General features: G+C 39.7%; 2 protein-coding genes across 4 annotated transcripts in view; both read right to left on the minus strand.

Moving 5' to 3' along the window:
• The window catches only part of LOC130457894 (mucin-16-like), a 27,484-nt gene extending 12,893 nt beyond the window's left edge, over window positions 1-14,591 (minus strand). For all 3 annotated transcript variants that reach the window (XM_056820601.1, XM_056820602.1, XM_056820600.1), the window contains exon 1: window positions 10,967-14,591. In XM_056820601.1, the coding sequence (XP_056676579.1) occupies window positions 10,967-13,625 (2,659 nt within the window). In that variant the 5' untranslated portion in view covers window positions 13,626-14,591. The remainder of the gene's footprint in view (window positions 1-10,966) is intronic.
• A 442-nt stretch (window positions 14,592-15,033) lies between these two features.
• The window catches only part of LOC103092052 (mucin-16-like), a 122,710-nt gene continuing 119,655 nt past the window's right edge, over window positions 15,034-18,088 (minus strand). Inside the window, exon 12 of the mRNA XM_007489513.3 lies at window positions 15,034-15,268. Coding sequence (XP_007489575.2) covers window positions 15,069-15,268 — 200 coding nt within the window. The 3' untranslated portion in view covers window positions 15,034-15,068. The remainder of the gene's footprint in view (window positions 15,269-18,088) is intronic.

An 18,088-nucleotide genomic window follows, 5' to 3' on the forward strand; every position in this document is an offset into this window, starting at 1 on the left:
TGAGACCAGCAGTAAGAATCCTGCTGCTGGGGATTCCAAGGAGAAGGCTGCAACCATGACAGAGTACCTTGGTACCACTACAGGAAGCTCAGGATTCTGACCAGGCAGCTGGCAGAAAGGAAGTGAGAAGGACAAGGATAACTACCTTCAGCCTCCACAGCTTAACTTTCACCTTCATATTATGCTAGCAGCTGGGGAAGATCTGCTCTCAAGGAACATTAATACAACAGGTTAATTCCATCAGCCTCATCAAGTTAATCAGAAGATCAGAGAAGCCCAAACTCACAGACCCAGGAAATGAACAGAACAGCAAGAATATAGCCAATGAGGAGTCAGAATGAAGGAAAAAGTAGAAGTGAAAAAGAAAAAAGAAATTAGAAACAACAGCTTCTATTCAGGTAATGAAGAAAGAACAAATGGAACAGAGGAGGACAAAAGAACATCAAGCAAAACCTCAGGAACTCCAGCAAATTGGACTCACGCTTTCAAAGAACTCAAAAAGTAATTAAGAGAGGCTGAAGAAAATTTGGGGAAAAATTTTAAAAAGCAAAATAGATCATCTGGAAACAGGTACATGAACTGAAACAAGAAAATAACAATCTTAAAAGCCAGAATTAATCAGCTTGAAAACAAGGCAAAGAAAGTGAATGATGACCTATAAAGAAAAATAGATGAAAAAGAAAAGGATGATAAAAAAAAACTAGGGATTAAATTTAGTCTTTAAAAATAAGCATTGAAAAACTAGAATCAAAATACTTCACAAGGCAGCAAGAGTCTATAGAACTAAATCAAAAGAATGGAAAAAATTGAGGAAAATATGTTACCATACCTCATTGATAAAACAACAGACCAGGAAACTGATCCAGGAGTGACAATTTAAGAATTAGTGGATTACTGGAAAATCAAGACAAAAGGAAAATTATCCAAGAAAACTTCCCTGATATTCTTAAGCAAGAGGGTAAATTAGAGATTGAAAAAATCCACAGATCTTCACCTGCATTAAATCCCCAAATGACAACACCCAGGAATGGTATAGTCAGGTTCAAGAACTTTCAGACCAGAAAGGATACTACGAACTGCTAAAAATAAACAATCAGATTTCATGGATCCACTGGCAGGAATACACAGGACCTGGATGCAACCACTCTGAGGGACCAGAAGGCATGGAACATGATATTATGGAAAGCAAGGGACTGGCAACTACAACCAAGAATCAACTACCCAGCCAAACTGAATATATCCTTACAGGGTAAAGTATGGTCTTTTAATAAAATTTAACATGTCCTAGCATTCCTAAAGAAAAGAACTAATTTAAAAAGAAAAGTTGATGCCCAAAAACAGAACTCAAGAGAATCACCAAAATGTAATTAAGACAGGAAAGAAAATTTAAGGAGCCCAATGAGTTCAAATGATTTGTATTCCTATATGAAAAGGGTAGTTAGAGGAAGTATACTTAGGAGACGGAGTCAAGATGGTGGCATAGAGGCAGCAAAAGTTTAGACCTCTGAAAACCCTTCCTCACAGATTAAAAACTAAATGGGCCTAGGGGACTGAAAACCAAACCTAACAAAAGGAGAGAGCCAAGGAACCCTTCTGCTGGACTCAACTTAAAAGGTACAACCCCCAAAAGCCTGAATTCAAGAACACTTGTGTTTAAGGGGAAGGAAGAAGGAAAGTCCCAGGACCCCAGGAGAACACTGAGCCTGCAGCGGTTGCTGGAAGCTCTGGGTGGGCAAGGGTGCTAGTCTGGAGGGAATACCTTGCAGGCGAAGCTGTGCCAGGCTCAGAGCATTGAACACAGGTGGTGGGGAAGCAGTTTGAAAAGAAGTGCAGAGCAGTTAACCTAGAAATTAGGGGGACTGATTAAAAACAAAATATTGGTATAAAGGGAAGAAAATGTGGAAAATGGAGTGGAAATCAAAATGCTGGTAAATACACAGCTGGTAATCATAACTCTGAATGTGAATGAAATGAACTCACCCATAAAATGCAAGCGAATAGCAGAGTGAATTAGAATCCAAAACCCTACCATATGCTGACTACAAGAAACACAGATGAAGAAGGTAGACAGACATAGGATAAAAGTAAGAGGATGGAGCCAAATCTATTGGCCATCAACTGATAAAAAGAAGGCAGGAGTTACAATCATGATCGCTGACAAAGCCAAAGAAAACATATATCTAATTAAAAGAGATAAGGAAGTTAATTACACCCTGATAAAAGGCAGTATAGATAATGAGGAAATATCAGTACTCAACATGTATGCACCAAATGGCATAGCATTCAAATTTCTAAAGGAGAAACTAGTGGATCTCAAGGATAAAATAGATAGAAAAACTATATTAGTGGAAGACCTGAAACTTCCTCTATCAGAACTAGATAAATCAAACCAAAAAATAATTAAGAATGAGGTAAGAGAAGTGAATGAAATCTTAGAAAAAATAGAGTTAGTAGACATGTGGAGAAAAATAAATAGGGACAAAAAGGAATACACCTTTTCAGCAGCACACGGTACATTCCTAAAGATTGACCATGTACTAGGCCATAAAAATACTGCAAACAAGGGTAAAAGAGCAGAAATAATGAATGCAACTTTCTCAGGCCACAATGCAATGAAAATAATAATTAGTAAAAGGTACATGGAGAGGCAAATCAAAAATTAAATGGAAATTAAACAATACAAATCTCCAAAACCAGTTAGTCAAAGAAGAAATTATAGAAACAATTAATAAATTCATTGAAGAAAATGACAATGAAGAGATGTCCTTTCAAAATCTATGGGTTGCTGCCAAAGAATTATTCAGGGGGAAATATATATCCTTGAGTTCATATATTAACAAATTCAGGAGGGCAGAGGTCAATGAATTGGGCATACAAATTAAAAAACTAGAAAGTGAACAAATTAAAAATCCTCAGATGAAGACTAAATTAGAGATCCTAAAAATCAAAAGAGAAATTAATAAAATTGAAAGTAAAAGAACTATTGATTTAATAAATAAAACTAGAAGCTGATACTTTGAAAAAAGAAATAAAATAAACAAAGTACTGGTCAATCTAATTTTAAAAGTGAAAGAATAAAACCAAATTGACAATATCCAAGAGGAAAAGGGAGACCTCACCTCTAATAAAAAGGATATTAAGGCAATCATTAAAATTTATTATGCCCAATTATATGGCAATCTAGGTGACATGGATTAATATTTACAAAAATATAAATTGCCTAGACTAACAGAGAAATAGACTACCTTAAAAAAAAAAACCCACATCTAAAAAACCAATTGAACAAGTTATCAAAGAATTCCCTAAGAAAAAATCCCCAGGAGCAGATGGATTCACAAACGAATTCTATCAAACATTCAAAGAACAACTAATCCCAATATTAGACTATTTCACAGAATAAACAAAGAAGGAATTCTACCAAATTCTTTTTACGACAGAAATATGGTACTGACTCCAAAGCCAGGCAGGTCAAAAACAGAGAAAGAAAACTACAGACCAAAATCTCCTTAATGAATATAGATGCAAAAATCTTAAATAGGATACAAGCAAAAAGGCTCCAGCAATTGATCATGAGTTATTCACTATGACCAGTTAAGATTTATACCTAGAATTCAAGGATGGTTCAATATTAGGAAAACCATCCACATAATTGACCATATTAACAAGAAAACCAACAAAAATCACATGATTATTTCAATAGATGGAGAAAAAGGCTTTGTCAAAATACAACACTCATTCCTATTGAAAATACTAGAAAACATAGGAATAGAAGGGCCTTTCCTAAAAATAATAAACAGTATATATCTTAAACCATCAATAAATAAACATCATCTGCAATGGGGATAAACCAAAAGCCTTCCCAATAAGACCAGGAGTTAAACAAGGATGCCCTTTATCACCTCAATTATTTAACATTGTACTAGAAAAAATAGCAGTAGCAATTAAATTAAAAGAAATTGAAAGTATTAAAATAGGCAACAAGGAGACCAAGCTGTCACTCTTTGCCAATGATATGATGGTCTATTTAAAAAATCCTAAAGAATCAAATAAAAAGCTAGTTAAAATAATCAACAACTTTAGCAAAGTTACAGGAAACAAAATAAACCCACATAAGTCATCAGCATTTCTCTATATTTCCAACATGTCTCCACAGCAAGAATTAGAAAGAGAAATTCCATTTAAAATCATCCTAGTCAATATAAAATATTTAGGAATCTATCTGCCTAGACAAAAACAGGAACTATATGAACACAATTACAAAACACTCTCCACATAATTAAAACTAGATCTAAACGATTAAGAAACATGGATTGCTCATGGGTAGGATGAGCTAACATAATGAAAATGACCATCCTAACCAAATTAATTTACTTATTTAGTGCCATACCCATTGAACTAACAAAAAAACCTTTTTACTGAATTATAAAAAACCATAACAAAGTTCATTTGGAAGAACAAAAGATTAAGGATATCCAGAAAAATCATCAAGGGGTAAGTAACCTCAGAAAAAGAGTCTATGATAAACCCAAAGATCCCAGCTTTTGGGACTAAAAACCACTATTTGATTAAAAAAACTACAGGAAAATTGGAAGATACTATGGGAGAGATTATGTTTGGATCAACATCTCATACCCTACACCAAGATAAACTCAGAATCGGTGAATGGCTTGAATTTAAAGAAGGCAACTATAAGAAATTTAGGTGAATACAGAATAGCATACATTTCAGATCTATGGGAAAGGAAAGATTTTAAAACCAAGCAAGAGTTTGAAAACAATCACAAAATGTAAAATAAATAATTATGATTACATCAAATTAAAAAGGTTTTGAACAAACAAAACCAATGCAACCAAAATTAGAAGAGAAGCAACAAATTGGGAAACAATCTTCCTAACAAAAACCTCTGGCAAAGGTCTAATTACTTGAATTTATAAAGAGTTACCTAAATCAATTTTACAAAAAATGAATCCATTCTCCAATTGATAAATGGGCAAGGGACATGAATAGGTAATTTCCAGTTAAAGGAATCAAAACTATTAATAAACACATTAAAAAGTGCTCTAAATCTCTTATAATCATATTGATGCAAATCAAAACAACTCTGAGGTATCACCTCACAACTAGCATATTAGCTAACATGACAGCAATGGAAAGTAATGAGTGCTGGAGGGGATTTGACAAAGTCAAGACATAAACGCACTGCTGGTAGAGTTGTGAATTGACCCAACCATTCTGGAGGGCAATTTGGAACTATGCTCAAAGGGTGCTAAAAGACTGTCTGCCCTTTGAGCCAGCCATTGCACTGCTAGGTTGGTACTCCAAAGAGATGGTAAGGAAAAAGACCTCGACAGGAATATTCCTAGCTACATTCTTTGTGGTGGCAAATAATTGGAAAATGAGGTGTTTCCCTTCAATTGGGGAATGGCTGAACAAATTCCGGTATATGTTGGTGATGGAATAGCATAGTGCTCAAAGGTATAATAACCTGGAGAAATTTGAAGGGAACTGGAATGACCTGCAGGAATTGACGCAAAGTGAAAGTAGCAGAACCAGGAGAACATTGTACACAGAGACTGGTACACTGTGGTATAATACAATCGAATGTAATGGACTTCTCCATTAGTGGCAATGCAGTGATCCTAAATATCTTGGAGGGATTTAGAAGAAAGAACACTATCAACATTCAAAGGAATAACTGTGGGGTTAGAAATACAGAAAAAAAAAACTGCTTGATTACATGGGTTGAGGGGATATGATTTGGGATATAGATCCTAAATGAAAATCCTAATGCAAACATCAACAACATGGAAATAAGTTTTGATCAAGGACAAATGTACTACCCATTGGAACTGTGTTTCAGTTACGGTAAGGGTGAGGAGAGGGAAGGGAAAAAAAGAATATGAGTTTTGTAACCAAGGAATAATGTTCTAAATTGACTGAATAAATACATACATACATAAATGGGGGAAAAAAGAAGTATACTTAGAAGGTACAGTGTATAGGATTATACATCAAAACATATTAAAAAACTAGTAAAAAAGAGGTTAATACTAAGAGTAATGGGAATGGAGAAAAAAATTGGTAAACACAAAGTTCATAAAGAAGCACACGGGGGAGGAGGGGAGAAGATCAATATAATGGAAGGGCTGAAGAGTTTGGTGACAGCTAATAGTTAAATTTACCCTCATTGGAATTGACTCAGAGAGGGAAGAACAATCAGATCCACTGGGGAAGAGAATGGTTTCCTTCCCTATAGAGAAGTAGAAGGGTAATAAATGCGTTGGTAGGGAGGGGAGCAATACAAGAGAGAGAGAGGTTCTGTGGTCATTTAAAAGGCACTATAGAAAGAGGAGAATAACAAGAGGGAAGTGGGTGGGAAGGGAAGTAATAATAGGGAGGTTCTAATGGGGGGAAACTGACGAAAAGAGATAAGTTGGAGGGGAGGGAAAGAAGGATAAGTGAAAAGTCACAATCAATGTAGGAAATCAAAATGGAGGGGAATATATAGACAGACAGTAACCATAACCATGAATGTGAATGGGATGAACTCACCAATAAAATGGGAGTGGATAACACAATGGATTAAAAACCATAATCCTACCTTATGTTCTCTATAAGAAACACACTTGAAGCAGGTAGACATATACAGGTTAAAGTTAAGAGGGTACAGCAGAATTTACTTGGCTACAACTGAGACAAATAAGGCAAGAGTAAACATTATAATTTCAGACAAAGCTAAACCAAAAATAGATTGCATTAAAAGAGGAAAGGAAGGTAATTACATTCTGATGAAATGCAGAAGAAATAAAGAAATATCAGTTCTCAACATATATGCACCAAATGGTATAGCATTCAGATTTCTAAAGGAGATAAAGGAGGAAATAGAAGCAAAAACCATACAAGTGGGGGAATTTGACCTTCTCTTTTCAGAACTAGATAAATCAAACCAAAAAATAAATAAGAAGGAAGTAAGGAAAATCAATTAAATGTTTGAAAAATTAGAGCTAATAGATATCTGGAGAAAATTAAATAGGGAAAAAGGAATATAGCAACTTTTCAATAGCACATAGCACATATACAATCACTGACCATATACACTAAGGCATAAAAACATTGCAAACAAATGTAGAAAAGCAGAAGGAATGCAATTTTCAGATCCTATTTCAATAAAAACCATAAGGGCTTATTGAAAGGCAGATTTAAAATTAATTGGAAACTAAATAATCTAATTCTTCAAAAGTGGTGGGTCAAAGAAAAAATCAAAGAAACAAGTCCAGACTTCAGTGAAGAGAATGACAATGGAGTAACAACATATCAAAATAAGGGGAATGCAACCAAAGGAGTGCTCAGAGGAACATTTATATCCCTGAGTGCATATAACAATATATCAGAGAGGGTAGAGCTCAAAAAAAAAAAACTAGAAATAGAATGAATTAAAATCCCCAGATAAAACTAAATTGGAAATTCTAAAAATCAAAAAGGAAATTAATAATATTGAAAGTAAAAGAAGTATTGAACTAATAAAAAGACTAGGAGCTTTTACTTTGAAAAAACACATTAAATAGATAAAGTAATGAAAGTAATGATTAATCTAATAAAAAAGAAAGAAGAAAATCAAATTAATAATATCAAAGGTGAAAAGGGAGACCTCACCTCTAATGAAGAGGAAATTTAGGCAATTACTAAGAACAATTTTTCCCAATATATGACAGTAAATATGACAATCTAGGTGAAAAGGGTGAATATCTACAAAAATATAAATTGCCTAGATGAACAAGAGGATATAGAATACTTAAACAATCCCATCTCAGAAAACAAAATTGAACAAGTCAGCAGGGAACTCCCTTAGTAAAAATCTCCAGGGCCAGATGGATTTACAAATGAATTCTATCAAACATTGCAAGAAGAAGTAATCCCAATGCTATACAAAGTAGTTGACAAAATAAACAAAGAAGGAGTTTTACCAAAGTCCTTTAATGACACAAATATTGTACTGATTTCCCAAACCAGGAAGACCAAAACTGGAAATAGAAAATTACAGACCAATCTCCTTAATGAATATAGATTCAAAAATCTTCAATAAAATACTAGCAAAAAAAGTCAAAGAAGTTATCACAAGGATTATTCACTGTGATCAGTTGGGATTTATAGCAGGAATACAAGGATGGTTTAAGAGAAAAAACATTCATAAAATTGATCATATCAACAACCAAACCAACAGACACTGGCTTCCTGTCATTTTGGACCTTATAATTTCAGAAAATATACATTGAAATTTTTAATTATATGTAACCAGGAAAATAAAATATCTTTGAATAAAATTATTTTTTAATTAAGAGTTATATTTTTTTTAAAGATAAAAGGCTATTAAGCAGCATGCTCATCTGATGTGGCCTGGCCTCTTAGCAGTGCTGAATGACATACTGATTTTCTCTAATAACACAGGAAGTTTTCTATTGTGAATAGATACCTGAATTCTCCTTGTTCAGACTGGCTTACTACCAGGCTCAATAAGTAAATGAAGAGAGGAAATTCAGTCAGAGCTGAATAAACAGACCTTTGGGAGATTTTATGTTACATGAGTCACTTCCCTTCCCTGAAGTTTTTTGTCCAGAAAATGGCTTGATGGTTTGATTCCATTCCTTCCCTAAGACCATGGAGAGGCATTTGTCCCCTCATCCTCATCACCACCACACCCAGAGCTCCAAATCTGATCTTATCTGCCAGGCCAATTGGCTGCCAGGAGACAAGTATGGACAATGATATCAGAGAGGGCCAGTTTTCTAATTCTGGCCTCTGACCAGTTCCAGGTTCTCTTGGCTATGGGAGTTTTTTGGAACCTCGAGGCCAGAGCATTGTAGGACCAGGTCTACAATGTAGGAACCAGTGCATAAACTAGGGATGAACAGGCCTCCCTGGAAGGAGAACAGTACCTCAGAAAGGGCCAGACTTGGAGGTAAACCCCTGGATTTGGTACTCAGAGGGTAGGCCAAATGCAAGAAATCATCAAAGGTCCAAGTGAATTATTGTGCCAAGGAGAATACATAGGTCATGGAAACCTACCTTGAATGGAAAGTCCTACAACTATTATTATCCCCTTTTACAGATGAGAAAGTTGAGTCTCACAGAGACAAAGTGACTTGCCCACATCTATGTCATTCACCTTACCTAAAGTTCTTTGTTCAAGAGTGGAGGCTTTGGGTCTATCTCCATTCCTTACCCTTGTCTCCCCTGACATCTGGTCCTCTAACCTTGGTGGCTCTAACCATAGAAGTAACTAAGTGGGAGAGTGGTCAGAGTGATGTGCCTGGAGTCAGGAAGACTTGAGTTCAAATCAAACCTTATTAGCTGTGTGATCCTGGGTAAGTCACTTAGCTTTGCTTGCCTCTGTTTCCCCTTCTGCAAAATGGGGCTAAATATAGCACCAAACTCCTAGGGTTATTATGAGGACCAAATGAGATAATATTTCTAAGAAATGCTTTGTTATAGTGCCTGGCATATAGTGGGTGCTATATACATGCTTATTCCCGTCCCCTTCCCTTTTCCATAGGCAAGCAGTTGGTAGGTATAAGAGGTATTTGAGGACAAATTTTCCTAATAAACTGAACTCTATCAATGTACCCATTAGATCAAAGCAATCAATCAATCAATCACCATTAAATAAATGTTTTTATTATGTGCCCAGCCTTAACCTAAATAATGAAAATGTAAATAAAAATTTAAAAACATATTTCCTGCCCTTGGAGAAGTTTCCCAAAAGGAAAGTTCCTCGAAGTGGAAAGAGTCGTAGCCATTTAATGTGAGGTGCTAAGTCTGAACTCTCTATTGGCCACTGAACACACAGCATAATAGAGTGGAAAGAACAATGACTCTAGAATCAGAGGTCCTGGGTTCAAATTCCATATCTGATGCTTTCTAATTTTGTGCATTGGGCATATGCCACTTAACTTCTCTGGGCCTCAGTTTTCCCATATGTAAAATGATGGGGTTCAGTTAGGTGACCTTTGAGGGTCCCTTCTTGTCATATCCAATTACCCTGAGCTAATTACTTTACTTCTCTAAACCTCAGTATCCACATCAGTAATAAGAGAGGCTATCCATAATACCTGACACTTCAAAGTTTCCTTCCAACTTTGTGCCTATTATTGATTGTATAAAAGTCCTTAGCAGTGGGAACCTCACTCCTACCTCTAAAACTCCTCTTCTCCAGGCTGTACATAGAAAGGAATCAGAGGTTCAGAAGAGCTCTTGAGGATTGATCTCTAAAATAATTTCATGTTTCCTCTGTAAGACGGGGAAACAAGGCCCTAAAAAGGGTAAACCTCCAACACAGAGACAGAGACGAGGTACCTACTTACCTGTGGGCATAATAGTAGACACAGGGGTCAGGGGGCTCCTTATTGGTGCTACTGTGCTTCCTGGCTCCATGGCCTTGGGCATGTGTGACTGGCACCACACCAGCATCACCACACACAGGAAGACAGGAGGGGACAACCCAGAGCTCAGTCAAGTCATTATTAGAGGACTCCCAAAGGAAAGTACATTGTTGCTACTATCTGCTGAGACCAAAAATACATGGCTTCTCTGACTTTTCTCCACAGGATAACTAACCAACTTTTCCCCTTCAAAGCATGGACTCACTGATGGACAAACTCCATATATGTTTGATTTAGTGGAATCAGAATCCATCAATAAGAAGAGGAGAATCACTTTAGCACAGGGACTGTGAAACTATCCTTTGCATGGAGATGAGGAAGTCTGGAGAGATGACACTAATTCAACAGATATGGCACTAAGGAAAATTCCTACAGTGGCCCATTGGAAGGCTACAGAGAGGAAGGACCTGGGAGGAAGACCCTTCTCCTTAGAAAGACACAAACTGACCCTCCCTGGACAGACACTCCCCATTTCCTCCAAGGCCACACCCCAATTCCCTCCCTGGGAAGCTTATTTAAAATATGCTTACTGGGGAAGAGGCAGGAAGTGGAAGGCACTTGATCAGAAACAGAGGCTGTGCCTGCCTGGACACTGCTGCCCTCTGTGGTTGTGTCAGGAGGACTGGGAGATGCTGTTGTGCAAACTTCCAGTATGCTGGCTGGAGACAGGGTGATAGCTGGAGTTGGTGTTGCCTGTGGGTTTCTCTCAGTCTCTGGATTCAGGCTGGCTGGCTCTGGGTCCTCCAGTAAAGTAGCAGCCTCAAGGGAAGCTGTTCTTGTGCAGGCTGTGGGAGTACTTAAGGCAGGAAAGGATCCTGGTCCTGGGCTCAGAGATTCGTGGATGGGATTGTGAGGTTCTGTTCCCAGGGAGGGTCCATCTCCTGTGGTGACAACCAGATTGGGAGAACTGGCTTCTACTTGTGATGAGGATCTGGCTGTCCAGGGAGCTAATGTTGACACAGTTTCCACATCTACATCCATGCTGCTAGAAGCAGTGATGCTTGGTAGTGGAGAGTTAAAGGTCACAGCAGGGCCAGTGCCTACTGCTAGGGCATCATTGGCCTCCAGGGTAGACATGCTGTGACTTTCAAACCGTTGGCCATTTATCCTTCGTGCCAAAGCAGTGACTTCAGAAGGCATTTTGGAAAGAAAAGTAAGTGAGCTGGTGACCATTTTAAGTAATTTCTTAATTGGCAGAGTGGACAGTGCTTGTTCAGAGCTCAATGCATACTCAGGTCTGGTGGCATGTGTCCTGGTGCTTTCTAAAGGAGAGAACAAGGTGGGAGAGTCTCTGATGGCCTCTGTTCCTGAAATGCTGCCTATGGAAGACTGGCTCTCCCCCAATCCTGAGATGAGAGTGGAAGATGTTATGGTCCTTGCTCTAGTTGCCTCAGTTGCAGAAGAAGACAATGGGAATCCTGCATCACTCTTCTGGGAGAATTCAGTGATGATTAGTGGACCTTGAATTTCAGACAGCTCAGCCTGGGAAATAGTATCTAGACCTAAACCCAATTCAATATGAAAAGGACTCACTGTGGTCACTGTTAGCCACAGGGAGGAAGCGCCTGTGTGTCTGGGAGTCATAGTCTTAGAACATTTTAGAATTTCTTCTAGATTTGTAGGAAATGGAATAGTACTTTTTGTGATCTCTGTGGTTAAAGTGGTCAGGGAAAGTGTTGAGCCTTTTTCTAAGATATCATGTGGCTCACCATGAGCTGTTGTCCCCAGGACAGCTGAGTCAGCAGAGGTGACCAATGAGCCTCCAGGATGAGTGTCTGAGACCACTGGAGATTTAGGAGTGGTCAATGGGGCATCTGTGTTACTCTTTACCACTGATCGTGGAAACTTATGGCTAAGAGTGACCACAGGGGAAAAGGGAACAATGTCTGTGATCTTTGTGCTGGAAATTAGATGCATGGAGTCAGTCCTGGGGGAAGCTGATCTCGTGTTCTTGGTCATGGGGGTATCCTTAGATGATGTTATAGTAGTTGAAGAAGAGTGTGTGCTTTGCCATGTAGGAGTGCTATCTGTCCCAGTAATAGTGACATCCCCAGCTTCAGCTATGGTTGACGAAAGAGGAACTATGTTTTCTCCAGGGAGAGCCATGGGGCTGCTGATGGTGGTAAGAAGAAATGCTGAGCTCACTTGACCTTCTGGGATATGGTTTGTGAAAGCAAAGGAGATGTCACCCATCATCTTGGCTGGGACAGTCTTAGCTGTATTTTCTGTGGCCAGTGGGAAGTCTGAGGTCTTCTCTAAGTCTCTAGTTAAGATTTCATAAGCTAAAGTCACCTGTGGAGTTGAGCCAGTATTGGTACCTGACATGTTTGATACACCTCCCATAGTAGCAGCTGAAGACCCAGGAGGTCCAGGCAAAGAAGGGGTCAGCAAAGCACCTGTGCTCTCTTCCATTGTGCCCAGTAGATTTTGGTTAGCAGTGATCTCAGGATGGAGAGAGACCCTGTCTGTGACCTTGCTGCTGAAGATGATACTTATGCTGTCAGTCCCAGGAACATTGGAGCTCTTGTCTTCAGTCTTGTAAGTAACCCCTGAAAATGTTACAGGAGAAGAAGTGGAGAATTTGGATGGCAACATGGATATAGGATCAAGGCGATTCATGGTAAGATCTGTAGCTTCAGCTGAATTCGAAGACCATGGAACCACTGTTCTTGTACCAAGGAGAGCCCCAGAGATGCTGCTGATAGCGACAGCAGGTGCTGGTGTAGTCAACACCAAGGATGAGTCTGTCTCGTCTCCAATCCTGGTCCCTGTAGTACCTGAGGTGTGGGGTGGAGAGGTATAGACAGCTGGCTTTGGGCTGGAGTCTTCCACTGGGCTTGATATGAGGTCAGCAGTGCCCTCAGAAGGATGAAAATTGCCAGGGATGAGTGTGCTGATATCTGACTCTGTAGTCCTGCCTGGTCTACTGGTCTCCCATTCTGGGGTGATGCTGGGGGCCAAGCTATTCTGTAAATGTACACTTTCCCTGCTGCTAAATTCAGTCACTGGTCCAACAGAGAGTGAACCCTCAGCAGGGGTGGGCTTCTTGGACTCTGGAGTGAGAAGTTCAGCTAGGCTTATCTGGACTCCAACCATGGCAGTGCTTTTCCTACTCTCTAAAGGGGGTGAGGGGACAGTTTTGGAGTAACTGGTCCCTTCACTTAAATTGGGCAGAGAAGTAGAGGCCATGTCAGGTTGAAAAGTTATTCCAGGACCTGTGAAGAAGTGCTCCCTGTGAGTGATACCAGGGGTGTCTGCATTCGCTGGGAAGGTGCTGGACACTGTTTTATCTTCTGTTGGTCCTTCTATAGACACCAATGAGGTGTTTGTGTCTTCTCCAGACGGTGTTGGAAAGATGCTGGGAGCAGTGGAAGTTAGGGCAGCTAAGCCTGGCTCTAGTGTGGTAGGTCTCACTGACAATTCAGGATTTGGTGTGGTTTCTGTGGCACTTGAGGCTGTTGGAAGTGAATATAGAGGCACAATGGAGGTGATTTCAGTTCCTGGGACCAAGACAACAATATTGAAAGAATCAACTGGAGTGGACCATAGAGAAGAGGGGGGTGCTAGAACTCTCTCCAAGAGTTATTTCAGCTATAGGTGTTTCTGCAAGGGGTGTAGAAAACATTGTCCCAGATAGGCTGATGTTTAAGGGACTACTGGAGCCAGGGCTAGCTGTGGGTTCTACTGGAGTCATGTAGAGTGAGGGCCTTGCAATGGCCATGGTGACTCCAGAGGATATCTCACTTGGAGCTAAGGGTGAAGTGGGAGAGGACACAGTTCTCTTGTGCATCCCAGGGATGAGGTCACCTGCTCAGTGGGCGCAGTGAGAAGTGGGGCTTGAGTGACTGTGGCTCTTGGAGTTGTCTCCATGGCACGTATGTCTGTTTCAGTGTCTGTAATGGAATCTCTTCCAGTGAAGCCAGTCATTGGGATACTGGTGGAGTCTGTTGGTTCTCTTCCCTGGTCAGATCCACTCACTTTCTTCAGTGACCCTGAAGTCTCAGTAGAGAATACTGTAACCAAAGCAAAGCAAAGTTGAAGTGTGCCTAAGGGTTGATCGGGGAAGTTTGGGGTCATTTGGGCAGAGATCCCCAGAGCCTGTGAAGATTTTGTCCTTCCTGAGAAGTGCAACCAATCCCCAACCCCTCACATTAGCACCTTCTCCCTGACAAGCTCTTTCAAAACAAAAAGACTCTGACAGTAATTAGGATCTACTTCTGCTCTAGGGTGGGTGGCCACCATGAGAAAGTATTAAATAAGAAGAGACTGATATGTAGATGGATCTGTCCTGTCATCTTGCCCTCAGATGAGATAGGGATCCAGACTCAGACAAACTGCCTGACGGATACCTGCTCAGGTTAAATGGAAAATGAAGCAGTAATCATTTGTTTAGAATCAGCTACTCCATTGAGGGTTATAGGTGCTGGGCATAGAAAAACCTGTCCTCCAGTAGCTGACTTTTATCATAGTAAATTATATGTATACACACAAACTAACACAAGAAATGGACAAAATCCTCAATGAGCTCTTCATCCAAAGGCTGACATCTGGGAGACAGTAAATGGGACAGAGGAAGTTGCCAGGTCTTACAACCTAATCACAAACTCCCCCCCATCAGTGAGCCTCCTGTTCTCAGACATGAAGATGAGTCCATATCATATTTGAAAGCTGGAAAACAAGGGCCCAGAGCAAGGATGAATACCAGTATAAAAGAAAGAAAAGACATTTCTTAACCATGGCACCAACAGTAGATTCACTGTTCACTGATGTCATGTCTCCTGGTGCTGCATGGTCTGGGATATGGGTGAAGGGCCCTACATCATTCTCACTCTCTACAGGAATAAATGAGAACATAAATCTCAGGACTGGGGGCAGAGAGGACAAGATGTTGTTCCCTTATATTTGAAGGAAACTCCAAAATATGTACCCTCTTTACTTCATCGTTCATCGAGCAGAGAATCTCTCTAGTACTCCCATTCTCTCATTTTTTCAAACTCTTCAATTCTAATGAAAGCTTTACTACTTTCCCATCTGGAAAAAAACCCTTCATTTTATACACCTGTCCCTGAGAGTTATCATCTCTGATCTCTCTTCCCTTTTGTGACAGAAATCCTTGAGGAAATTCTCTACAAAAGGTGAATCCACTTCCCTTCTTCCTACTTTCTTTTTAACTACAGTCTGGTTTTCAAAACCACTCAAGTGAAATTGCTCTCTCCAATGTTATTAATAAATCCTTAATTGCAAAAAATTTCTTAATCACCCTTTCTTCATCCTCATTCCTTCTTAAGCTTTCTGAAGCCTTTGAGAGCATCATCCTATTCTCTTTCATTTTTATAACAAAACTTTCCTGAATCTCCTCTAACTTATATGACCACTCTCTTTAGTCTCATTTGCTGGATTCTTATCTAGTCATGAACGCTTAATGTAGGTGCCCTACAAGGCTTTGAGCTGGGCCCTTTTATTCTTCTTCTATAAGATTTCCCTCAGTATTTTCATAAACTCACAAGATTTAGCCATCGTCTCTATACTGATGATTCTCAAATCTGGTCATCCATCCCTTAACCTTTGCGGTGACGTCCAGTCTTACAACTGCTATTGAACAACTGTCTTTCAGAAATTTTGAACTGGGTGTCTTATAGACATCTGAGCCTCAATATGTCCAAAACTTAACTCATTGCCTTCCCCTCAAAACCTTAAATATTTTCTAAGTTCCCTTTGGCTATCCAGGGTATCACTGTCCACCCAAATCATCCAAGCTCACAAGCCAAGTCATCATTCTTTAAAAAAAGCCTCATTTTCTTCTTTAATAGAAACTCTAAGACAGAAGGGCAAGAGATAGGCAACCAGGTCATTGTTGACTGCTTACCCACCATATTCCAATGAGTTGACAAGATCCATAGATTTTGCTTTTATCATATCTCTCCCATATACCCTGTCTCTCATATAACCCTGTAATTGCTCTGGTATTGGCCTTCCTCACCTCATGCCTTAACTAAGTAGTAGTTTTCTATTTGGTCTCCCTGTCCTAAGTCCCATTCCACTCCAGTCCTTCTTCCATTCAACTACAAAAGTGCTTTTCCTAAAACCTAGGTCTGACTAAGTCATTCTCCTAGTCAATAAACTTCAATAACTCCCTATTGCTTTAAGGATAAAATACAAAATCCCATTTAGCAATTAAAGCTTTTTATGACCTTCTTTTTTCCTATTCTTCTTATACCTTATTCCTTCTCCCCCGAGACATTCGCCTTCTTGCTCTTTCTTGCACTCACTTTGCTATCTCAATTCAACTTTGGCTATACCAAATAGAATATATTTCTACTGTGTTGTACCCAGTTACTTTATATTGATACTGCAACTTCAAGTAGGAGTGGGGTTTAGGGGAGGATAGAGAATGTCTTTTCAAGATGTTAGCTCACTATGGGGAGGGGTCACTCTCAAGTAAAGCTCTGCTCTACAAACATAACGGCTGAAATTTTTATGAATATGTAGAAATATCATGTTGTAATATTTGATCTTTGGAAGAAAAATCGGGAATACTTTCCTCATTTCCCTGACTTTCTTCAAGTCCCTGCTAAGAGCTCCTCTGCTTTTTAAGTGATCCCTCTAAATTCTAGTGTCCTGCTTCTCTTCATTATCTCCAACTGATCTTGTTTTTAGATTGTGTGTGTATTGTTCTTGGCATATTACCTCTCCAATTAGACTGTAAGCTTCTTAAGATTAAGGGTGCCTTTCTTAATATCCCCTGTGCTTTGCAGAGTGTGGGAAACAGAGCAGAAACAATGAATGGTTATCAACTCACTGACACTGACATTGCCTAAGGAAATTTTCCCTGTGTTGCTATTATTCTACAGGCTCCATATATGTTAGACTCAATACTAATCACCACAGAAGGGTCCTTGTAGCTCAGGGACCAGCAGAGTGTGCTACTATAGAGAGATGAGGGATCCTGAAATGCATTCACTCACCCAACAGATGTCACACAAGATCTCAAGTGTACAAAAAAAAAAGAAGCTCTAAGAGGGAAATGGGAGGGAAAGTGATTTCCCCTGAGATGTTAAGCTCTCCTCCCTGGACACATCTGACCCCCATCCTCCAGGGCTAAAGAGGAAGCCTGCTTCAAGCATTCTTCCTTAGTAACACGATAGAGCTAACAGGCACATGAGCAAAAAGAGAAGTTGTCTCTGCCCTAGCGCTGCTGCCTTCTGTACTGTGGGAGCTGGGCTCAGAGAAGCTGATGTCCAGCTTTCCTTTGTGCTAGCTGGGGTCAGGATGATAGCGAGAGTTGATGTTTCTCCTGAACTCCTCTCAGACTCTACTGTCAGGCTGGCTAAACCTGGAGTTCTCCAATGAGGAGTTAGCCCCAGGTGAGCCTGTGCTTGTGGAGGCTGCCCAAAAGGTAAAGGCAGAATGAGGCTTGGCCACATCGAGTTGCTTTTACCAAGGAGTCTTTCACCAATAGGGGTGGTTTGTTTCCACCTGTGATGAGTGCCTGGCTGTCCAGGAAGGTGAACTTGATACAATCTCCATATTCATGCTATAGAGGCAGTGATGTTTGACAGCAGAAGGATCCTGGTCACCACAGCACTGATCTTCACTACTGAAGCAATGCTGGCCTCCAGGGTAGCTGTGTTCTGATTTTCAGAATCCTGGCC

This window comes from Monodelphis domestica, chromosome 3 (genome assembly GCF_027887165.1).
Source record: "Monodelphis domestica isolate mMonDom1 chromosome 3, mMonDom1.pri, whole genome shotgun sequence".
Classification (NCBI taxonomy): Eukaryota; Metazoa; Chordata; class Mammalia; order Didelphimorphia; family Didelphidae; genus Monodelphis; species Monodelphis domestica.